This window comes from Phascolarctos cinereus, unplaced genomic scaffold (assembly GCF_003287225.1).
Source record: "Phascolarctos cinereus isolate Bilbo 61053 unplaced genomic scaffold, phaCin_HiC Scaffold_5;HRSCAF=322, whole genome shotgun sequence".
NCBI lineage: Eukaryota > Metazoa > Chordata > Mammalia > Diprotodontia > Phascolarctidae > Phascolarctos > Phascolarctos cinereus.
In genome coordinates this window covers 406186222-406211964 of record NW_027555958.1, presented here as the reverse complement: position 1 = coordinate 406211964, position 25743 = coordinate 406186222, and the positions used below count along the sequence as shown (strand labels likewise).

Below are 25743 nucleotides of genomic sequence, written 5' to 3'. Positions count from 1 at the left end.
ATAACAGCTGTGACACAAAGTAGTGCAAAGTGTATTCTTCCCATTTGTCAGACGAGGAAACAGTCTCAGTGAGGTTCTGTGTATTTTCTAAGATTTTATAATTGGAGTTAAGCTAGGATTCATGTCCAGGTCCTTTGATTATAGATTCAATGCTTTTTTTTTTTTTTAAACCTCAACCCACTTCCCCTCTTGGGTACCACTGGAATGATGATGTGACTATTTTTCTATCTTCCAGACCAATGATGCCTTAGGAGCCACCTGGAATTGGCTGTACTTCATCCCCCTCATCATCATTGGATCCTTCTTTGTTCTCAACCTTGTCCTGGGAGTGCTTTCTGGGTAAGCAAAGTTATTCCGGTCACTTTCTGATTTGTTACCTGGTTAAAAACTTGCTGCTTCTCCCCATCGTCTTGGTTCTGGGAATGCAGACATCTCAGAGCTTCCTCATGACAAGTTGCTCTTATAGGCTTCCCTTCCCAGGGACTTCAATGTGGTGATGCTGACCCAGGAGCTAAACAAAGGTCTCCCATGACTAGAACTGTTGTGCTATTCCTTGAAGCCCCAGCTGAGATTTAGAAATGAATGCTTAAGTCTTTGATTGGGGCAACTTCAATTGTTGTTGTTCAGTTGTTTCAGTTGTGTCTGACTCTTTGTGACTCCATTTGGGGTTTTCTTGGAGCAAAGATACTAGAGTGGTTTGCCATTTCCTTCTCTAGCTCATTTTACAGATGAGGAAACTGAGGCAAACAGGGTTGAGTGAGCTGCCTAGGGTCACACACCTAGTAAATGTCAGAGGCCTGATGTGAACTCAGGAAGATCAGTCTTCCTAAATTCAGGCCCAGCACTTTGTCCACTTTGTCACTTTGCTGCCCCAACTTAAATTAGTCATCCTTTTGCTAAATGCCCCATTGAATGTCCTATATTGAATTCCTAATTGAATGCCCTATGTCTCAAGCTGTGCTGCCCTGGGGAATACAACAGAAAATTCAGACATGGTTTTGGTCCTTGAAAAGCTTATAAACTTTCGGAAGATGAGACACATGTTGAAAAATCAGAGAGCAACACAATATATAATTATGGGTAAAAACTGTGTGGTACATATAATAAGCATGATGAAAGCTTAGTGATAGAAGAAATCATTGAGAGGTTTTTTCATGGAGGGAAACTTCATGAGGGCAAGATTGATTTGGGATGGGGGGCAGGATCCTAGATCCTAGATAATGTCTTATATCTAAATCAGGACAGGATGTCAGAGGCTATCTTGTCAAACTCACTCATTTTACTGGTGAGGAAACTGAGTTCTAGGGAGGTTAAGTGAACTACCCAGGGTCATACAGGTAGTGAGCACTGGAGGCAGGATTTGGACACCTCTCCTTTGACTTGAGAATTCTTTCTACTTTACGATGCTACTTTCTGTAGAAAGGTTATGGGCGTTTCATATAGGAAGAACAGCATAAACGAAAGTGCAAAGGCAAGAATTAAAAATATAGTAAGTTTATTGTATTGATGTGACTGACCCGACTTTAAAAATGTCAGAGAGGCTATTAATTTCTAGCCTTTCCTTATGATAATTTTATACTTGAAAAAGTATAAGAACTAACCAAATGGGAATCTCTCTTCTGGAATTATTTGTCCCAAACACGGAAGAACTGATTTGCTGGAGTGGAAATGATGGGAACCTGAGGGAAAGTCACTACACCACCTGAGAGTTTGTGATAGAGAAGGGGGAAGAAAGCCAGGCGTAGCTTGTCATACATGTTAAATTTTAGGACAGCAGACTTTAAAGGTTCATAGAAAGGATAAAAAAGGTAATATCGCCTAAAATTCTAAAGGGCAAGTCATCCCTAAAGGGATAGTAGACTCTGAAGAATGAAATTCTAAAGACACAAAAAACCACATCGAATGAGAGGGAGTTGTCATCTAAAGAAACTGATGTGAATTCACAGGGAGCTTATCCATCAAATCATGTTTGAGAAATATTTACACAAAAGATGGAATAGAGGCAAGTAATGGAGGATGAATACAAAAGTGTGGCATGGGCCTGTAATGACTTCCTTTGTTAGGCATCTACTAATCATGCCTTTAATAAAACATTCTAAAATAATGTCTAAGAAAACTATGGAGATTTAAGAGTGTATCTTCCCTTGATTAGGCAAGTCATCTGGCCCAGATAAGCTATATAGTCCAGGACACTGAAGGAACTGACATTTGTGATTGCTGAGCCTCCATGAATGATGGTGTTTTTTTTTTTAAAGATCATAGATAACAGGAAAGGTACCACTTGACCATGTGAAAATAGTTGTCCTGGTTTTCAAAAAAAAAAGGGGGGGGAAATTGAGTCTATAAACCATATAGGTCAGTGAGCTTGACTTGGTGCTTGATAGAATTCTGGAACATGTGATTCAAGGATTGGCAAGTGAACGTCTGCCAGGGGAAGCAGTGATCCCAAAGAGCCAGCATGGCTTCATTAAAAGCAGGAAAGGCCAGACTAATAGCATTTTTTTCTTGACAGGTTTAGCAGAGTAATAGAGAAAATTGCTGTAGACCTAGTTTGCTTAGATTTTAGCAGAGCATTAGACAAAGTTTCTCCTGCCATTCTTTCTTGTGAACAAAATGGGGAGATATGGACTATATGATAGTATAGTTAGTTGGATTCAAAATCTGTTGAACAGCCAGACCCAATGTGTAGTTATATCCATTTGGAAGGAGATCTCTCATGGACTATCCGAAGGAAACTCTCCTTGACTCTGTGCTCTTCAACATCATTATCCGTGGGCTGGGGTAAAAGGCATAGGACTAAACTAGAAGGTATTGAAGTTTGGTTTATCGTTAGTCCAAAGACAACAAAAAAAATTTGCTAGGATACTTTGTCATTTCATATTGCAGTATCCATGACAAGTAACAGTATTTGCCGAAATATCACTATGAAAATACTTTTCCCTTGTGAGTCAATGAATATTACAGAGGATGAGGAGACAGAAAAATCCTATGACGAACCTGGTGCAGGGTACTCCAAACTAAATCAACATATATATTAGTCCTCAGTGATTTCTACACAAAGGTGGGCTTAGGAGAGGACAGTGAAAAAATACACTGGAAAACATGGTTCAGGAGGAAAAAAATGAGAGAGGCATGGAGACTACCCTTGACTTCTTTAATAAGTTGTTTTCTTTTTGTCAAGTAAGGAAGTGCTAGACATGATATGGTAAGTACCAAGTAACACTGTAAATAATGGAACAGATCATATTGTAGCAGATAAAAAAGTATTGGTGAAGAAAAATCACTCGTTTATATAGCACTTTAAGGTTTGCAAAGCATTAAATACATTCATTATATATATATATATATATATATATATATATATGTATATACTTTCTCTATACACTCATTATATATACTCTCTCTGTCTCTTTCTGTCTCCCTTTCTGTCTCCCTTTCTGTCTCTCTGTCTCTGTCTCTATATATGTATATGTATGTATATTACACACACACACACACACGATCCTCACAACAACCCTGTGAGATACTGTATACACATACACACATGTATATGTTCCTATGTACGTACACACATATAGATCTATCTATTGATCTGATCTCCATATAGATAGATCTATCCATCCATCTCCAGCCCTCATCTCTCCTCTGAGTCCTAGACCTATAATTCTCCCATGCCTGGAATGCTCTCCCTCCTTGTCTCTGCCTCTTATTTTCTCTGGTATTCTTCAAGTCTTCAAGACTCAGTTCAAATCCCACTTTCAGACCTTCCTGGGTCTCCCTCCCTACCGCTGGCCACCTTTGCCTTCTCCTCCTTCTCTTCCTCCTCTTCCTTCCTCTTCCTCTCCCTCCTCCTCTTCCTCTTCTTCCTCCTCTTCCTCTTCCTTCTCTTCTTCTTCCTAGCTGGTCTTGCTGCCTAAGCCTTTCCCTTCCCTGATGCAGACTTCACCCAGCTGCCAAACTGATTTTCCTAAAGTGAAAATCTGACTGTGGAACTCCCTAGCTCAATAAGTGTCAGTGGCTCCATGTTAGCCCCAAGAGCCAATAAAAACTCTCTATGACATTTACAATCCTTCACCACCTGGCCCTGACCTATCTTTCTGTTCGTGTTGCATATTACTCTCCTCCATACACCCCACAGTCCAGCTGAAATGACCTTGCTTCTTTTTGCACTCTGTCTTCTGCCTTTGTGATGCTGACCTGACAATCTCCCAGGCCTAGAATGCACTCTCTCTGAGAATCCTTTGTTTCCTGCAAGACTTGACCCAAGTGACACCTTCTAGATGAGGCTTGTGTCTTTCCCCATCACCTTTTCTAATTATTCTGTATCTATTTGTTTGTGTGTCTCTAGGGTATAAGTTCCTAGGGAATGGAGATTGTTTTCGCTTTTGTTTAATGCCCAGCACACAGCTGGACACACATGAAAACCATGTATTCATTGATTGAATGATGTGTATCAGAGACAAATGGCCATAAACCATAAATAGGAGGCTAACAATTCACCTCCTTTCCCAATGACTGCCTCACTGCTACAAATCTGCATTGGTTCCCCCTATGACCTTGTCCCAATCCCTTAATGTATGCATTCCACAAGGGTTTTCCTGAGGCTTTCTTCTCTCTATCCATTGTCAATCTTACTCCTATGGTTTCAACTGCCCCATCTATGTACACGATTCTCAGATCTAGAACTCCTTCTAGAACTCCTCATCCTTCCTCTGAGTCCTACACCCACATTTCTACTTTCTATAGAACACCTCCACCTGGATGTTCCATAATGGGACCCCAAATTCAACATGCTCAGTTCATTGTCTTCCCCCTTCCCTGAGTACCTGTTCTACCGTCTTCTGATCTCACTACTTCTGTTTGTGGTATTACCAGTCATGTTGTCCTCCCATATGTAAAACCTTGGGTTTATCCTTGATAAATCTCTCCTGTACCTCTCAGATTCAATCAGTTATTGAGTTCCGTCAATCCCATCTCCAAACTTCTCTTACATCTATCTGTACTCTCCACTCTCACTGACACTACCCTAGTACAGGTCCTTATTACCACCCACCTGCATTACTGCAATAACCTCCACCCCCACCATCCTTCAATCTGTTTCATACTGTTGGCAGAATATTTTGTCTGACTCACCAATATGGTCATATCATCCCTCTATGCAAAATTCTTAGTGGCCTCCTCAGGCCTCAAGTCAAGTTCAAAACCTTTGCATGGCATTCAAGGCCTTCCCTATATTGATATCATCCTATTTTCCTAGGCTTATCTCATATTACTCCTTTCCATACAATTTATACTTTAGGCAACCTGGACTGTTCTCAGACCATGAGATATACCCTGTGGTATCCCACCTCTTTGCCTCATACTGGTCCTGGTGTCCAGGATGTCCCATTTTCCCCTCTTCACGTGGACCCTCCCTTGTTATCACTTTATATATCTTTCTAGATTTATTTTTTCTCCCATATTTGCCATTTCTCATAACAAGGCACTTATTTGTCATATCTATCTGTGTTTAGGTCTTATCTCCCTATAGATAGTAAGCTTCCTCAGGGCAGGGACTTAAAAAAAAACACTTCATATCTCTCACAAAGTGCTCTGCAAACTGTAGGTTCTTACTAAACATTTGGTGAATTTGAATAAAATTTGGGAGAGTCAGATATTTGTGGATCCATTTTCTTCTCTCCTCCCATCCCCTTAACCTTCTCCCCCAAATCTTCCTACTCCCACAAAGACCTCTAGTCTTGGTAACTCCATCAGATGATTCATATTCTTACTTGCTTTCTCAGGTGGTTTGATTAAGGTATTTGGGATTTAGTTTGGAGAATTTAAAATAGTTTCAGGGTCAAGGAAGAGTGGAAATGGAGGTTGGAAATTGTGTCCTGACAAATCATTGGTATTATCCAATCAGTCTCAAATATGCAACTGTAACATATATATATATATATTATATATATATATATTATATATATATATATAATATATATAATATATATATATATATATATACATATATATACATATATATATATATACATATTATATATATATATATATAATATATATATATATAATATATATATATATAATTATATATATATATATGTCTTTTTTTTTTAAAGTGAAGCAATTGGGGTTAAGTGACTTGCCCAGAGTCGCACAGCTAGGAAGTATTGTGCGTCTGAGTCCGGATTTGAACTCAGGTCCTCCTGACTCCAGGGCCGATGCTCTATCCACTGCGCCACATAGCTGTCCCGCAACTTTATATCTTAACAAAGTTGAAATGAGACGGGGCACTAATGTATAGGACAGTGTCCTAATGACCAAAGCTTGCATTTATATTCTGCCTTAACATTATAATCCTGCAAGGTGGATGAGTATGATTATTCACATTTTAGCGATCAGAAAACTGAGGCTCAGAGAGGTTCAGTGACTTGCCTATAATCACACACATAGCATCAAAGCCAAGATGTAAATCCATAAGCCCGTTGCTTGTTATATTACACTTCATAGACATATATTTAGTAATCTTCTTTCTGAGGGACCGTCTCTGGTCATTCCCTGGATTTTATCCTTATTTATAACTGTTCTATCTCTAGCATCCAGAGCTCTGAAATTCCTTTCCCTGATTACAAAACCCTATCCTCCCATCTTTCCTTCTGTTTTGCTCCTACTAAACTGATTATTTATCTTTTAACTGTACCTTTAGCCTCCCCACCCCAACCCTTCTTCTACCCCTGCTCTGGTCTGACTTCCAGCCTTTGAAATTTGACACTTTAGATAATTAGTTTAATTATACTTTGCCCTCTCCCCTAGAATCCAGGACTTCCTTATCTTAACACGGCTTGTGCCTTGCCAAACTACCGATCATGTGTCATTCCCACCCTTTGACCTCTCTATCAGTGCTGCTGAATGCACTGGAGAAAGTCATACAACTATGCTGACTGTGGTCACACATTTGTACAATCACATCAATCTTCCCTTACAGATTTTTTTAAAAATTCTTCAGTGACTGATTCGACATCCCCCTTTCTACAAGGACTGCTCCAAAACTCTTCTCTCCTTAGGTCTCTTCTAACATCCCTCCCTCTCAGCAGAAGACCGCACCTCCTACTGCTGAGAAAATAGAGGCTATCCATCATCAGTTCCCACCCTTCATCTGTGCTATACCTTAAATCCCCTTGATGTTATCCACCATTTTCTTCTTTGTTCTAATCTCTGATAAAAAGGTGGTGGTTTTTTTTTGTTACTGACAAGGTTAACCCTTCTACCTATGCCTTTGAGCCATCCCTGCCTCCTTCCATGAGCTTATTCCTTGGATCACCCCCACTTTTTCTGTCATTTTCAATTTCTCCTCTATCAGCTCTTTGTTTGCTGCCTACAAACCTGCTTGAGTTTCCCTTATCATTAAAAAATCACTCCACTTGATTCATTTTTCTTCTTTTCACAGCTACACACCTGGAAAGGGTTATCTCTTCCAATTCCTCACCTCTCACTCACTTTTCAATCCTGGGCCATCTGGCTTCGTACTATAAAAATCAACTAAAAGCGAATCTGCTCTTCAAGGTTAACAATGATTTTAAACCACTAAATCTAATGACTTTTATTCCATATTTCTAAGGTCTTTCTTGACTTCTCTGCAGTTTTTGATACTGTTATATCCCTTATTTCTGAAGTCTCACTCCTTCAGTTTTGTGACACTCTCCTCTTATGGTTTTTCTCTTATCTATCTGACAACTGCTTCTCAGTCTCTTTTGCTATATGTCCTCCTCCCTTGGAGTATCCCCCAAAGCCCTGTCCTGGGTCTTATCTTTAACTTTACATCCTCTCTCAGTGATTTCATTAGCTCCCATGAGTTCAATTATCACGTCTACCCAGAAGAATCCCAAATCAATTTATTCAGCCCAATCTCTCTCTTGAGCTCCAGTTTCACACGAAACAACTGACTCCTCTATATCTCTACCTGAATGTCCCATAGGCATCTCAAATCTGACATATTTAAAATGGAACTCATCATTTACTCTCTTAAACCTACTGCTTATTGAAACATGGAAGACATTCCCCAGCATTCTCTCAACCATCCACATTCACAACTTTGGAGTCACCCTTGACTTTTGAAAGCAGCATCATCATTAGGGAAAAAAAAGTGCTGGATGTGGAGATTTGGACCCAAATTTGAATCTCAGTCCTTCCATTTGCTATCTTTGTGGCTTTGGGCAAGTCATATCACCATCTGTAAGATTGAGGGGGTTGGATTAGGGTATCTCCAAAGTCTCTTCTTGCACTAAGTATATTATCCTGTAAGTCTTTCCAATATGTCCTTCACACAGCTTCCAAGTTAATCTGTTTAAAGTAGGGGTCTGATCAAGTCAGTGCCCTGCCCCAAGGCTACTCAGTGACTCCTTCCCTGTGGCCTGGAGGGTAACAACAATGTCCTCTTTGACATTTAAAGCCCTTTCCACTCTAGCTCAACCTACTTTCCAGACTTATTTCCCATTTCTCCCCATTATGTATTCTATGTTCCAGCCAGACTAGTCTTTTAGCTGTTCTTTGAACTTGGCATTCCACCTCCACCTCTGTTCCTTTGTACAGTGTAACAGCCCTTGCCATCCCCTTTCTCTTAGAATATACTAGCCCCCAACTTCCAACTCTTAGAATCCTTAGCTTCTCTCAAGGCACAGTTCAAATATCTCCTCCTGCAGGAAGCCTTCCTGATTCCTACAATTGTTAGTGTTTTCTCCCTCTTCACATGATCTTGTATTCACTTAACTATTTATATGCAGTTCATATGCCAGTAAAGTATAAGCTTCTTGAAGGCTAAGTCTGTTTTTCATTTTCTGTCTTTGTTATCTCTAGCAACTAGCACTTTATTAATGCTTATTGAATTGAATTGAAATTGTTTGGGACCAGCTGTGATTCCTGTTTGCTTGCTTTCAGCTGGAAGTGGCACTTGTTAGGGGAGGAAGGTAACATGATTCCAGAGGCACAGGTGCCTCCTTAGCCTTTCTGGGGGAATCAACCACAGTAGCAGTTGGGAATAGCTGGTGTGAACAAATTCTGACATTTAAAAGAGCATTAAGGACCCTGCAGATCAGGATTAGGATATTTCTTCCCCTCATTCCCCTCCCCTCATGTTGTCTCTTGTTTCTCTTTTTTTTTTTTTCATTTTGGAGACATTTTCATTCATGGGGCAGAGAGGATTTTGTGGTAGTAGCAGAGGATAGGGGAGGAACATTGAAGCCAAGACCAGAGCCTGATCTGAGGTAGCTCAGTGTAAGAATCGGGTACTATGGAGCATACAGGTAGAAGAGGGTATAGATGGCACCTGCTATAGCATGTGGAAGATTCTGTTGGGATCCTCTCACCAGGCTGGCTCTGTAGGGAATGACTGAATGGAATTGCTAGGTTGTTACTTTGACACTTAGACTACAGTATTTAGGGGGTAAGATAGTGGAAATGGTGCTGGTGTATTATTGATCAGAGCAGCCTATATACAGCGGTAAGCATTGTGTGTGTGTGTGTGTGTGTGTGTGTGTGTGTGTGTTTAGACAGTGACATAAGTCATTGTCTAAATACACATAGAAAATGCATAGTCATACATGGTCACAGAGAGAGCATTTGAGGCTAGGAGTAATAGTATGGTAGATGGACTTTCGGTTGCGGAAACTGGTATTGAGCACTAGGTCTTTCCTCTCTTATACTGTCATTATGGTCATCATAGGTACAAATGGGTGATACTCTTATTTGAATTTTCTTTACCCTGCTCTCCCCAAGTTATTCTCCTATTTGTCTAATTGCTTCTTCTCAGTTTCCTTTGTTAATTCTTTATTCACATCATAACCACTAACAGTGGGGGGTCATCCGTGACTGCCCTGGACCCTCCTTTTTTCACTCCATACTATCTCACTTGGTGATCTCATCAGGTCCCATGGGTTCAATTGTTAATACTATGCAGATGATTCTCAAATCTATTTATCCAGTCCTCACCTGTCTCCTAAACTACAATACTGTAGCATCAACTGCTTTTTAGACATCTCAATCTGAATGTATCATAAGCATCTCAAACACAACGTGTCCAAAACAGAACTCATTATCTTTCTCCTAAAAAATTTCCTCTTCTGAACTTTCCTATTACTGCCAAGGGTACTGCCATACTCCCAGTTTCCCAGGTAACCAACCACAGTTTTATCCTCGACCCTTTATTCTCACCCCACCCTCGACCCCTTCCATTGCTAAATGTTATTATTTCTACCTCCCCAACATTTCTCCTATATGTTCCTTCTTCTTTCCTCAAATGGACAGTACCATAGTTGAGGCCCTTATCATCTCTCTACTGGATTCTTGCAATAGCTTTCTAATTATTCTTTCTCCCTGACTCAAGTTTTTCCCCACTCCAACCCATCCATCTCCCACTTAGCCGCCAAAGTGTTTTTTTTTAAGTGTAAGTGTGACCATGTCACTTCTTCCCCCCCTCCACTCACTTAAATTCCAGTGGCTTCCCATTACCTTCAAGATGAAATATAAGTTCTCTGTCATTCAAAGCTCACCATGACCTAGCCCCTTCCTACCTTTCCAGTTTTACACTTTACTTGCCTTCTTGTACTCTATGATCCAGCTTCACTGGAGTACTTGCTATTCCTCATGCACAATACTCTTCCTCCCATCTCCTTGCATTTTCATTGACTATTCCATGCCTGGAATGCTCTCAATCCCTACCTCTCTTTCTTAGCTTCCTGTAAGACTCTGCTTAAAGTCTACCTTTTGCAGGAGGCCTAGAGTGGTCTTTCTAGCTACTAGAGTCTTCCCTCTGAGATCGCCTTCCATCTACTCTGATTACGTCTCACATGGACCTAATTACTTACATTTTATCTCCACCATTAGAATGTGAACTTCTTAAAGTTTGAAACTGTTTATTTACTTCCTTTTTATCTTCTGCATTTATGTTGTTGTTCAGTTGTTTCAGTCAGGTCTGACTCTTCGTGACCCCATTTGGAGTTTTCTTGGCAGAGATATTAGAGTGATTTGCAATTTCCTTCTCCAGCTTATTTTGCAGATGAGGAAACTGAGACAAATAGGATTAAATGACTTGCCCAGGGTCATACAGCTAGCAAATATCTAAGGCCATATTTGAACTCGTCTTCCTGACTCCAGGCCCAGCACTCTATCTACTGTGCCACCTATTTGGCCACATTTATCATATAGCAAGTGCTTAATAAATGCTTATTAACTGACTGATGGATCCAGACATGGGGAAGGTAAATGGTGATAAACTAGTGGTCCAGATCTACCAGAGAGCTGCATCCTAATTTTATCATCTATGCTCATTCCTAGTCTTCCGTCCCTATAGAAGGATTGCCCAGATGTGAGCATTAGGCTTTGAAGCCCATCTTCTGTCTGATATGAGCCAGACAGAAGACATGAACTCCTAGAGAGTGAAATAGTTTTATCTCTGTGGTTAATGCTTGTAAGGACGCTGTGGATAGCAGAGGCCCACAGATTCTCATATCCCATCTGCAAACCTTTCTCCAGCTGATCCTAGCTGGCTCTGGACCCTCACTCACAGGTTACATGCCTTCATTACTGTGAAGCTCAGTGGTCTGACTGTTCACTATTTTACAAGCTCCTACCCTGCACTGCTACTGCCATCCTCTCCTTGTAATTCATTGTAATATCAAGTCTTATTCTTTAACCTCCTACTCATGGCAGTTCTTGGGGCCTTAGCCCCAGGGGAAGAGCTAATCCATAAGTTATACAAAGTGAACAATTAATCTCAGTGTAGAAAAGTACTAATCTGATCATTTCAGCTACTAGCTGTTCTTAAATCTTATGGAATCTATGCTACTTTTAAACTAGCCACCCTTCGAAACTAGTCCTGGGCTCTGACCTCATAGCTATGCTACATTCAAGGCAGGACCCTGAAGCCATTATACCAATGTCCTTTTCACCTGAATTCTCTCTAGGCAGAATGGAGATTCTCTCCTGGACCTTCTGTACTGCATTAGTTCTGTCTACTTCTAGCTTCCTGGACTTTAGTTTATTGGTACATTTCCATACCTCCAGCCAATTTGTAATGACCACTGATAACTTAGTCTTGACACTGGCTATAAATTCCCAAATGGCCATATGATTGCTGGCTACTTCTTTGCCTATATTATCAATCATTTTCATCACCCTGGAGAGGGCCCATCACAGAACATCGCCCGGAGATGAATAGTTTGCTAATGCCCAACACCCTGCCCTACCCTTTGACACATAGACACAAGTTGCCCTAATTTGTTTGCAGGAATCTATTAGAATTTATATTGAGAGGCAGCTGATGAACCAGCTCTGGGTGTTTTTCTCTTGTTATGGGGTAATGAGCAACAGATTAAGCTTTGGATTGTCCAGATTTTTTTTTTTTAGGAAGGACATGAACTAAAGTAAATCCTAAAGAGGATGGCTAAGATAATGAAGGGACTGGATCCTCTGCCTATGATGTACAATCAAAGGAACATTAGTCCCTGGATAGGAAAACATGTAGGGGGAGTGTGACAACTATTTCCCTATTTTTGATGTAGAACAGGGTTGAAGACTTGCTCTGGACAGAACCAGGAGTGATAGGCAAAAGTTGCAGAGACAGATGTAGACTTGATGTAAAGAAGACATTCCCAACAATTTAGAGCCATCCCAAAGTAGAATATGCTATTTTGGAAGGTGGCAGGCTCCTTCTTACTGTAGGTCTCCAAGTAGGTCTCCAGGCTTGAAGGAGCTGAAGGAGAACTTTTTGGAGATATCAGGAAGGCACCTGTTGAGTCATGAGCTGAACTAGGACATCCCTGAAGTTTTTTCTGACTCTGGGCATCTGTGATTGATCGTGGTGGGAAAATGGAAGGAGGGGAGAGAGAAAGGGGAGAATAGAATAAGTATTGGTGCTTGTAGGAGATAAAAAAGCGTGAAAATATGTTTGTAAGGAGGAGCCCACATCTGATACTGTCAGGAATGTGGTGAGGTTGTCAGGGTGTGTGTTTGTTGAAGGGAGCATTCCATGTTTACAAAAGAAGTGTGGATAGCAGCACTTTAACCTTTCTACTTGTCTCAAAAATAGGATTTTGATGAAAACCATTACCTTGGGTTTGAAGAGAAGCAGAGCTTCCTGTCTCCATGGAAACAGACCACAGCTGCACAAGCATGTCCCAAAGTATTGTCAGGGGCTTCAGAACACGAGAATCACACAAACAATGATGACCCCAAGCTACCACAGCAATGTCTCCTCCAGCTCCAGAAAGCTCTGAAGGGAATGCAATAGGAACTTGGGAAGAGGATGGGGAAAATTAGGTGGTATTGTTCCTGATCATATACACCAGGATGCTTCTCCAGTACTTTGTATTAGGCAAAATGCTTTTATATCCATTCCCTCATTTGAAATCTACAATAACCAAGTCGATAAGAGCAAGTTTTGCTATTATTATTATTATTATTTCTTCCTTCCTTCTCCTTCCTCTCCCTTCTTCCTCCCTCCCTTCCTCCTTCCTCCTTCTTCCTTCCTCCTCCTTCTTCCTCCTTCCTTCCTTCCTCCTTCCTTCCTTCCTTCCTTCCTTCCTTCCTTCCTTCCTTCCTTCTCTTCCTCTTCCTCTCTTCCTTCCTTCCAAAGGGACCTGTGATTTCATTGGCATAAGGAAACTTCTGGTTAGAAAACTCTACCGATGCAGATCAACAACTACTTTACAAGTTATCATTATAGAGGGCTACCTGGGGACCCTGAGAAGTCATGTGACTTGTTCAGGATCCTTCAGCCTGTCTGTTAGAAGAGGGATTTGAATCTATGACTTTCTGATGTTGAGGCTGGCTCTCTGTCCACTGCTCCTTGCTGCCTACAGAAAGTGAGGCTTGAAGAGGTTAACTTTTCACACCATCACAGGATTTAGCATTGGAAGGGACTTTCATTTTACAGACCAAGAAACTGAGCCTGAGAAGAATTAAGTGACCTGTCCAAGGCTACATGGATAACCAAGCTGAGTCTTGATCCCAGGTTCTTTGACTACAAAGCCAGTGTTCTTTTTTCCCTATATCATGGTATCTTCAGTAAAGTCAGAAAATTAGTAAAAGCCCAGTCTTCTGACTTCCCATCTTGTGCTTGTTTCACTGGGCCATACTGCCTTTTTTTCAGGACCTTGGAGAAAATCCAGAGCTGGAAAGGCCTTCAGAGGTCACCTAGTTCCCCTCCCTTATTTTACATATGTGGAGAATGAGACCCAGAGAAGTGGAATACTCTGCCCACATTTACATAAGCTGCAAGTGGCAGAGCTGAGCTGTAAGATTATTCAATTTCACAAAAGGGTGCTCATAGACAGCAGTCTCCTGATCTTGAGGACATGAGTGCATGTTACAAGGTTACTCTGCAAAGGATGATATTTCCCTCATTAGATTCCTGACTTCAGCAAGACTCATTCACTGGTCTGCATACATATGTGCCCAGGTGTTCTGTACCTTCTCCTCAGACAGCCAGAAACACTTGCATGCTAATCAGAAAACAGTTGGTCGGCAAATCTGGGAAGGGGAGAGGGGTGGCAGAGCAGTGATCTGAAGGGGTTCTACTCTCAGTTTCTGCCCTGATTTCATCTCATTGAGGAGAAGTAAAGGGACTTCACCTTAGTCGGGTCTAGAGACAGATGGTATAGCCTGATGCCAGCACTACTCTATGGGTCTAGGCCTTTGGGGAGAGAGGCCCAAAATTATGATGGGATGGTGGTCTCATGGCCTTTGGCCTGCTCTGGACATGTAGGGGGCCTGAGTTCCCTTTTGCCCTTTCCCCATGGATGAGATGAGAAATCCTAAGGGATTAGGGAAGGGAGGAGTTGGGATTGCTTTTATAAAGACTCCACAAATATGTAAAGTAAGATAAAAAAGAGTTTATATGTAGGTGTCCCAGGAATGGATCACACTTATTATTGGACTTAATGGTATAGACTACTCTGGTCACCTCCTTGCCAGCCCTTGCTTTCCACATGCTTGACCATCCCATCTTCTCTTTTAATCATTATACAATGTTTGGTTGCCAACATCAAGACCATTGGTTTTAAATTCATTTATTCATCAAATGTTTATTTAGTGTCTGTTGAGTATAAAATACTCTACTATGGGAATGTTAAGGGCTGAGGGAGATTTCTTTTTGGGGGGGAAAATGGGTCCAGATCTGTGGTTTTGTTGGTATAAGAACTACCTGCTTTGGAAACACCTTTCTTCAATAATGTCCACTGTACCTTAAAGCCTTAAGAGATAGCACAAGACCTTGAGAATCAAGGGACCTTTCCCACAGTGTTGTAGCTAGGACCTATCAAAGGCAAGATTTGAACCCAAGTCTTCCTGACTCCAAGGTCAGCATTCCATTGTGCTGTCTTCTCCCAATTCTTCTGTGAGATACAAATAAATAAGTAAAACATGGTCCCACATCCTTTGGGAGCTTATAATTGAGTAAATGTAACATTGGGGATGCCTTTTAAAGTTCTTACATCACCTTATTCTTCTTCCCCCCATAGATTGGGAGGTGAAGACAAACTCTGAGTATGTTTCTATATCTTTCCTGAAGCAGGAAGGGTCAGAGGTTTGGGGAGAGCATGCTTATACATTTCTGTGTTCAGGAAAACTTGGTCTGAGTGAAGTTGGTGCATATTTGATCTGACACTTGTTGGATTGGACTCTGACCAAATCCTTCTGAAATGCCCAAGAGCACAGGTGGGCTCTGCAGTCGACTCTTTTCTGGGGTTACTTTCTTTCCTTAGCCAGCCTCATAGCACCGTCCAGTCACGTGGTACCAAGAACACAATTTCATGCTGCCTTGCATTATTCTTGAGTCAGAACAATAGGGACACGTTCAAATGCTTTTCTGAGAAACAGAGATAAGGGTGGAGTTGGTATATTAGCTTCTGGTCTATGTGCCATGTTGAAAAAGAGCGTTGATAAGCCAGAGGGTACCCAGAGGAGGACAACATGGATGGGGAAAGGCCTTGAGTACATGTCATAATAGAATGGGGAGAAAGCCAGAAGGAAACAGAAAAGGAGGGGTGGCATGTATGGTTAACATATTGAAGTTACTATACAGTTAAACGTAAAAGCAAGCTATACTGAAGAGATCCACTGTTTCATGTACAGTCCACTTTCTGTGTTCTACATTATATATTGTGGTTGTTCAGTTGTTACTCAGTCATGGTTGACTCTCTGTGACCCTATTTGGGGTTTTCTTGGCAAAGATACTGGAGTGGTTTGCCATTTCCTTCTTAGCTCATTTTACAGATGAGTAAACTGGGGCAAACAGGGTCAAGTGACTTGCCCAGGGTCACACTACTAGTAAGTGACTGAAGCTGGATTTGAACTCAGTAAAATAAGATGAATCTTCCTGACTCCAGGCTTAGTGCTCTATCCACTATTCCACCTGATTGTCCCCCTACATTATATATAGAAATGCTTATTTAATTTGGTATTTGTTAAGTTCTGAATTTAAAAAAAAATGCATCTAAGTCATATAGGAATAACTGAGGGAACAAGAGGTAGTTAGCCTAGAGAGGACAAGACCTATGGAGGGCATCATAGCTACCTTTAAGGGCTGTGTGGAAAAAGGCCTAGACTTGTTCTCTTTGGCTCAAGAGGGAAGAATTAGAAACAAGAAACAGGTGGAAACTGAAGAGGAACAGAGGCTTGATAGCAGTAAGAACTTGCTAACTGATTAGGACTATGTAAAATAGAAGACCTGTTCAGATAGGTGGGGCTCCCCTTCGTTGGAGGGCTTAACATCGAGGCTAGATGACCTCTTCTCAAATGGGCTGTTGTAGAAATTCCTTTTCAGGTGTAGGTTTAATTAGAAGGCTAAGGTCCCTTCTGGTTTAGAAATTTTGTGATTCTGTGAATAGGAATTGAAATTGATGGAAAGTTAAAGAAATTCAGAAGGCTGAGGACCTCCCAGCCTACCAGATCATGGAGCTGTAGGTTTAGGACTGGGTGGAGGTACCTTAAAAATTGGTAATTCCATCTGATCAGAATAAAGGCTAGGCAACTAAGATCTGGAAAAGTGAATGACCTTCCCAAGGTCACAGGCAGTAAATAGCAGAACCAGGATTTGAACTCAGCCCCTTGGGCTCCTAATCTTATGTTCTTCCATTATACCATGCTGCCTCCTACCTCCATGTTTTTCAAAGGGCCTTCGCAAGCCTTGCACCAAAGAAGTGACTGACGGCTGGAATTTTAGGCAGGTGGCAAGGCAGATGGGGAGATATTTTTGGGCAAGGGGGCCTTTTGGTGCCCCTCAAATCACACTACAAAGACAACAGCCTACTCTGCCCTGCTTAAGGCTGGCTGGCTCGATGTGTAGGAGAGGAGGACTCCTACCCATCTGCCTTTTGCTGAGAAAGGATGTGTGTTAAAGCAGATACCCTTGTGCCGACTCTTGCAAATCTTAGATGGTTTACCTTCTTCCCACCAGAGGGCATCATGACCCTGTGTGCTGCTAAAGCAAGGCATAACTGGGGCACAAAGGGAGCCTTGGGTTGCTATCCAGAGCGGCTGAGGATTGGATACATAACTGTCAACCATGCAGCCACCAACTATTGGGTGTTCTTTTATTTCTTTCCAAGTTTCAACTGCTTCCTTGATCATTCTTGTTAGAAATTTGTGGCTGGGGTAGAAGGGGCAAGGGTCTGGTTTTGTATGCAGAGTCCAGTTATATCGAAGGAGACTAGATGACTACCCCTATGGTGTGGTTTCAGGGGCTCCCTTCTGTCCTCTGTCTCTCTCTTGAGGCTTCTCTATCTGACACCTGACATTCTACCACTGAATCAGGATTTCTGTGACTTTGGTTACTGCTGTCCTGCAAACAGGTTGAATTTTAGGGTTGAAAAGGTTATTATTAATAATAAAAAGAAAGACAGTCCCTGCCCTCTAGGAGCTTATAATCTAAAGGTGTCTAAATTAGTAGCTAAGGATGTCCTTAAACAAGGAAGGAAAGAACACAATTGCTTAGTGAAGCCTGTATTTTTGGTGACATCCGCACTGTTTGAACTTTCAGAATCATTAAAGAATTAACTCATTGGCAAGTCCAAGCAAAACAATATGTTGTGATGTCAAATGAGCTGTTTTTGTTCTGTTTTGCTTTAATAAGTATTCCCTGCCTCACCCCCCAACCTGGGATTTGCTTCCATCAGGAGAGACCAGTTCATGCTCTTACATGAAGTTAGTGAGGGTAGTATTTGTAGTGTTGTAAGGCCAATAGATCTTGACACCATACTGTGTATGACCTGGATTTTCAGCGTTGCCTGTCTATGCATTTAGTCATTCTATGTAAACAACACATTGTTTATAGGTATATGTATATGCGCACACATCTATACACATATACATATATAGACATATATGTGTGTGTGTATGTGTGTGTGTGTGTGTGTGAGAACTATAGTCTTGTGGGATCTCAGAATGGTAACTTCCAATTTTGTCTTTCTTTGTGTTCCCAGTGCTTAGCACAGTGTCTGGCACACAGTAGGTACTTAGTAAGTGCTTGATGATGATGATGATGATGATGATGATGACGATAAAGTAAACATCAAGAAGTGAGGTCTTCTAGGAAATTTTCTTTCACCTGCTTTAGGGAAATCTGGGATTTTGTGGGGAGATCTTCCTTATCCCATTAAAATCCTCCTTCCTCTTCAGAAATAAAAACAATAATGCCATATAAACAAGTTAAGAATACTTTAATATTTAGAAGTTGGTTCTTTGCTATTTTGAAAAGATTCCATTCCTTTTAAAGGAAAATTAAAAAGTCCACTAGTAGGTATTTCATCAGGTGCCCTGTTCACGGAGTAGTCAACCAAACATCAAAATATCTACATTTTCCATCTTAGAATTATTTATTAGCATTCATAGTGAGCCATACATCTTTGCTTGCAAAAGCAATTTTAAGTGTTTAACCTTTTTATGTCTTAACTGAACCTGTTTTTTTACACCTTCTTTGACTGTCATTGTTGTCAGTAGTTAATTAGTGCAATCTTGTTGAAATGTGTGAGTGTATAGCACCCTGCATTTCCCACATCCTCAATCCCTACACACTAGATCAAGCATTTATTAAACACTTCTGTGCAAAGAGCTAAGCAAGGTGCTGAGTCCTAGGGAGGAAAGACTATATGTTGTCCCTGATCTCAAGGGGCTTACAGTCCAGTAAAGAAACAAAGGTATATGATATTATGTGATCAGTGCACTAAAGCTCTAAAAGCAAATTGTTCCGTGAGGTCTAAGAGAAGAGAGAAAGGGGAAAAAATCATTGTTGGGTGAGTAATCAGGGAAAAGTGAAAAAAGGTAATGTTTGAGTTGGGCTTTAATGTATGTGTAGGAATCTAATAGGTGAAAATAAAGGACAGAGTTTTTGGGGGGCAAACAGTTGCACCATTTAGCTAGGGCATAGAGTTCATGGAGATTCAAATCTGAGATGTGATTGGAAAGACTATGGAATACCTTCAAGGTTAGGGGGAAAAAGAATTTGAACTTCAGTCAAAAGTAGTAGGGAGCCACTGAAGATTTTTGAATAGGAGAATATTGAATATTGAGCTTGGAGATCTTCTAGATTTATTATTAAGAAAAATTGTTCTAATTGTGTCATGAGGCATATAACTGGACTTTTGGACCATTGCTTAAAAATTTGGGGATGACATTCCTGGCCAGAGGTGGCCTAAGAAGAGTTAATAAGAATGTAATTTCCCAGATTTCCTACATATCTATCCAAAAGGATGGGAGACAAAGAAGATTGTGTGTGTGTGTGTGTGCATATATGTATATATACACATATATGTGTGTATATAAAACACATATGTGTGTATATGTGTGTATATGTATATCCTCTCCCTGTCCCTTTCCTCTACAAGTTAGAAATCATTACAACAAAGAAGAATATCTGAGATACCCAGAAATTTATAGGCAACAGTAGTGAAGTCCTCAAATGTATGTATAAATAAATGGGTAAAGTTAATACACGAAACACAAGGAATTTTTGATCTAATGAATTAATGTTCAGGTACGAATACAAGGAGGCAAATTTGAACCAATAAGTATCCAAGAATTTACAGGATAAAACCCATGCCTAGAACCTGGCTCTGGGTGAGTATACCCTGTTCAGAAGAAATATGATAAAAATAAAAACTTTTTATTATAACAATAACAGCATTTAGGTTGTACAAACACACTGATTAACAGAAACAGAATCCAAAAAGAGTATTGGACTGAATCTAATAAGGTGAAATTCAGTAGGGATACATTTAAAGTTTTACACTTGAGTACCCCAAATCCATGTAAAATGGTGGTGTTTTGGTTAGATAACAGGTGTGAAAAAGATCTTCATTTCAGATTTATTGAATCTGAGGTGTAAGTAAAATACCCATGTGGAGGAGGAGTCTCGTAAGTGGTTAAAAATGCTATCCTGGATTTCAAAAGATAGGTCAGGGCTGGAGATACAGATTTGGGAGTCATTTATATAGGAATGATAGTTAAAGAATGGAAGATTGTCAATAGAGAGAGATTATAAAGAGTAAAGGGCTAGTCAGGAAGAGAATGAGGAGAGAGAAGAGTAATTAGAGGGGGTGATGATGGTGATTGGTAGTAGGGGGAGGGCAGGAGAGGTAGACAAGAAACAATGCTACTTCTGAAGTGGCAGGAAGAGAGACTACTTAGTTGGAGAAGGTGATCAACAAGGCCATTAGCTGCATCACCATTCACTGGGACTGACCTTTGGATGGAGCTATCTTATAGATTCTATTCACCTTATTCTCCCATCCTCATTCCTTTGCATAGGCTGTCTTCCATGCCTGGAATATAGTCCCTTTTCATCTCTGCCTCTTAAACTACCTAACCTCTTTAAAAGGTGGCATTTATATTCTACCTCCAACAAAATAGCCTTTCCTGATTTCCCCTAGCTTCGAGTGCCCCCTGCCCTGAAATCACCTTATACTAATTTTGTATACATTTTGTATTTATTTATACCCTTGAGAGCTAGCATGGCATAGTGCATACAGAACTGTCCTTGAAAACGGGAAGATCTGAATTCAAGTCCAACTTTTGACATACTGTGATTGTGTTACCCTGGGCAAGTCACCTACCTTCTCAGTGCTTTGGACATTTCTAAGACTATAAATTGCAGATAAGGTGCCAATATGCACTAGAAGTAGGGATTTCCTCATTCAAGGAGCTCTGGTATGCCAATGGAATTACAAGTTCATTTGTTATCCCTTATACCCTCGTTGTCTCTATAAACTTAGGCAAGTTATTTAATCACCTTGGGCCTCAGTTTCCTCATCTGTAAAAAGGGAGCTGGACTAAATGGTCTTAGATTAAAGATTCCATTTTCCCCTCCTTCTAGAATCCAATCTTCTTTAGGATAGGGACTTAGGAAGTTTTGTCTTTATGTGCCTAATACCTAGCATGGTTTCTGGAACATTATTTCTGGCCCTTGATTGACTGATTCTTTGACATATTTTGATAGCACTTGGTTGCATTTAACCTATAAAGGCAGGCTGACATGCTATTTTTATCCTCTTCTCTCTCAATTGTGTCATAAGCCTTATAGTCATATTTCTACTTGTTGGATGGCCATATCCAAAGAAGAATGTATGAGAGGAATGGGCAATTTTTACCAGTATAATTCAATAGATGATGAAGTTTGATCTTAGTTGTTCATTCATTCCATTCCCTCTACATTTATTATCTCCTGCTGTGCTAAGTGCTGAGGGGGATTCAAAAGTTTTTATATTATCACCATTCTTAGTGAGCTTAGAGTCTACTGAGACCTTAGACAATTGAATTCAGTTCAATAAACATTTATTAAGTGCCTATTATGTCCCAGGCACTGTGCTAAGTTCTGGGGATACTAAAAGAGAAAAAAGACAGTCTCTGCCCTCTTAGAGCTTACAATTTAATGTAGGAAACAACATGCAAACAAATATATACAAAACAAACTATATGCGGATGAATAGGAAATACTTAACAGAAAGAAGGCACTGGTATTAAGAGAAGTTGCAGAAGGCTTCCTATAGGAGGTGGAATTGTATTTGGGAATCAAAGGAAGTTATGGAGGTCAGTAGTTGGAGTGGAGAAGGGAGCACATTCCTGGCATGGGATAGCTTGAAAGGGACAGCCAAGGAGGATGCCTGGAACTGAGAGATGGAGTGTATTGTTTTTGGAACAACCAAGAGACCAGTGTCACTAGATCAAAGAGCATGTGTTGAGGAGTAAGGTAAAAGAAGACTGGAAAGGTAGGAGGGGGCTGGGTTATAAGTGGCTTTAAGTGCCAGAGAACATTTTATATTTGTTCCTGGAGTCAATAGGAAGGCACTTGAGTTTATCGGTGGTGGGGGGGGAGGGGAAGTTGACATGATCTTGACACACATTAATCAAAGTAGAGGGTTCAGATAAAGCACTGCTAGAATTTATAACTGAAAGGAACTTTAGGCATCATTTAGTCCAACCTTTTCAGTCAGTCAATAAACATGTATTAAATACCAGACAATGTGCTAAGTGCTGAGGATATAATTATGAAAAAGAAACTAGTCCTTGACCTGAAAGGGCTTACAGTCTAATGAGGAAAGACAACACATGAAAAGAAGCTGAAAGGAGGAGGGAGGGAAGGTACCCATTGCAGGAGCATGATGGAGTCAAGCCCAAAGAAATGCAGCTGATAGGAAACAGAGATTCCTGGTCTGAGAATCTTCTTTAAATGGAGGGTTTGCAAGGAGTTCTTTGCCCTATCCTCTGGCTGTCCAGACATTCACTAATAGGTGGGAGGGGTACTGATTAGGTGGGAGTGCTAAGGTTAATGCAATCTCATAGGATGATGATTAGGTTTCCAGGGGTTATGATGGAGACCAGTCCAAAAGAGTGTAGCTGTAGGGAAAAGAACATCCCATGGTACCCAAGTAGAAAAAAATTGCCAACTTGGAGGGGAAATGAAAGAAGGATTCATGTAGGTGGTAGCATTTCAAGTGAAATTTGCATGATAGGTATAATTTTGACAGAAAGAGAGATGGAGAGGGGGAGATATTTCAGGTATAGGCAATAGTATGAGCAAATATATGGAGGTGGGAAATTTCAGAATGTGGTATGGTGAGCAAAGAGAACTACAAGAAAACCCGTTATAATAGTGGTATGTGAAGATAAATATATATAATGTCTTTTATCATTATCAGAGGAGAGAGACATGCAATATATATGCTGATGGTTATGGGAGACATAACCTTGAGAATAAGGAAATCTCTAAAGGAGTGAAGTACTTTTTAATGGGATTTTTATTTTGGTAAACCTCAATTACTATCCCCTAATTCCATTATTGTAGTCTTCATATTCTAACATCTTTTAAAATCTAGATTAGAAGCATATCTTTTACCTTGAATTTATGTCTTTTTTTTTTTTTTTGGTTTGTTGAACCCTATAGTAATTGACTTCACTGCATTGAAATTTGTAATATTCTCAGAATCTTACTTCATTCTGAACTTACAATTCATAGTCAAGCCCCTATAATTAGTGATGTTTTCTGTGCACTTAGGCACATGCACTCTGAGGTGGCTGAAATAATACCTTTCAATTTCCCTGGCTGATAATCACAGTTTCTATAACCCACTGGTACGGTGGGTGCTCAGTATTTCTGACTGCTGAGTTCATATTCTTTTGGAGTTCTATTTGGATTAAAAGTACTTTATTTTTCCCTTAGTGTCAAGTGCATCACTGCGTTCTCAACACTTAATTATCATTATTGTCCCAAAATATTCTTCATATAGCAAAAACATTGAAATATTCTTTCCTGTTGAAGAGCTGAATCTTAATATATCCTGTGAATCCAGATACTGCTGCCATTGGCCAGGGAACCAAGGAAAGCACCTAGGATGGAGGGCATGTATGGGAGAGTCTCTGGGGTGACACGTGACATGTTAGTGCCCACAGCCATTCCCTATGGTAGATTAATCTTGATGACAGCTTTGGACACCATTCTGACAAACCAACATTCTGAAATCCCCTTTTCTCAGCATTTTATTCATTCATTTCACAAACACTGATTGACACCTCCTTTATACAAGGTACTTCACTAAGTGCACAGGGGGATACAGAGAGAAATAAGCCATAATCTCTCTCCTCGAAGGATTTACATAGTATAAGAGAAAGTGCCTTGGAGTTAGGGCCTGAAAAATCCGGGTTCCAATTCTGACTCTGTCACCTTCTACGTGAGTAATTTTAGGGAAGCAACTTGGCTCCTTTGAACTTCAGCTTCCTCATTGGCCAAATGAAGTATTTGGATGAGATGACCTGTAAGGTCCCTTCCAGTTCTCTACCCTATAATGGGGGGATATTACATGCAAAGGAATGATTCTTTGCTTCTATATTTGATGTGTTTTCCTCTACTCACCTGGCAGATCAGGTTGTCTGCCAAATGAAATTCAGTGGAGTGGTATTAAGCTTTGCTTACCCTAGAATGGCCTATTATTACCTTCATGCAATCACTGTTTATTCTTTGCTGACAAATAAGACGTGACCAGGTCCAGACCTGATGATCTATTCTCTATGGCTTTAGTAGAGATTTGATTTTCCCTGTGTTAAGTCATAACATTAGGGTCAGATTAGGGTTATTGGAAAACAATTTCTATACTGCTGTACTTCGAATCATTTATCCTTATTTTTTTCACTTGGTATTACTTACTGCCTGGCTTTACTTTGTATTTTGTTTCAATTCAATTAAAAGAAAATGGTTTGTTTTCGCACCTTGCAAGGCCAAGGAAGCTGATGAAATATGGATATTTAGGTGCTGGTAGTAGCTAACAACTGAGAGAGTGCTTCCCCAACTGGTCTCAGATTGAGGCTCTTTTACCCCATAATGGAACTCTCTCAGAGAATAGTCTTGGTTTCAGCTATGAGTACTTTTCTCCTTTCTTCATGGACATTTCTTTGAAACATGTGCATGAATAATTATAATTTTCTTCTCAAACAGATTCATCTACCCTAGCCAGGACTGGAAGAAGAGTGGAAAGCTGGCCATGTGCCATATTTGAGGGGGACCAGGAAGCTTCCCCAGCTCCCCTTGCCTAAATATCTCCTTTTTAAGGTTGCCAATCAATTCAACAATAAGACATGACATTTATCTCTATTAAATTTCATGTTCTTAGATTTGACCCAACAATCTTACTTGGTAGTATTTCATGTTTTAGCTAACACTTCCAGCCTTTCATCATCTCTAAAATTCTCATCTGTGCTTTTATCCAAGTCATTGATAAAAAAAAAATTAAAAATCACAGGGCCAGGCACAAATCCCTGGAGCACTCCACTAGAGACGTCCTAACATAATAACATAAATCATTAACAACTACCTGCATTCCAGTTTTCAAATTCTGTAAAAGAGTCTAAGAGGCAAATGTGAAGATGTGCATTCCAGGCAGAGGCAGATAGCCCTATAAAGGCTTGGATATGCCATGTAGAATGAAATGAAGACTTTATTAAGGGGAGTAAGAGGAAATATCAAGAAATGTAGGTGAGAAACCAACTGTATATTATTTCTTTGAGACTGGCCATTTAACCAATTTTGAACATATCTAATCGTATTTTTTTTTTACTGTTAGTCCATATCTCTCCATCAATATCTTTATTTCACCTCAGTCACCCATAGGGATAGTCATAACCTTGATCTCACCCATAACTGTACTGACTCTATGATCCAAAACTCTGAAATTCCTTTCTTTGATCATAACTTTCTATCTTTCAATATCT

The 25743-nt window shown here is 40.3% G+C and overlaps 1 protein-coding gene across 1 annotated transcript in view; it reads left to right on the top strand.

Moving 5' to 3' along the window:
• The window catches only part of CACNA1E (calcium voltage-gated channel subunit alpha1 E), a 405939-nt gene that overhangs the window by 195804 nt on the left and 184392 nt on the right, over window positions 1-25743 (top strand). Inside the window, 1 exon segment of the mRNA XM_020984357.2 lies at window positions 236-339. Within this exon segment, the coding sequence (XP_020840016.2) occupies window positions 236-339 (104 nt within the window).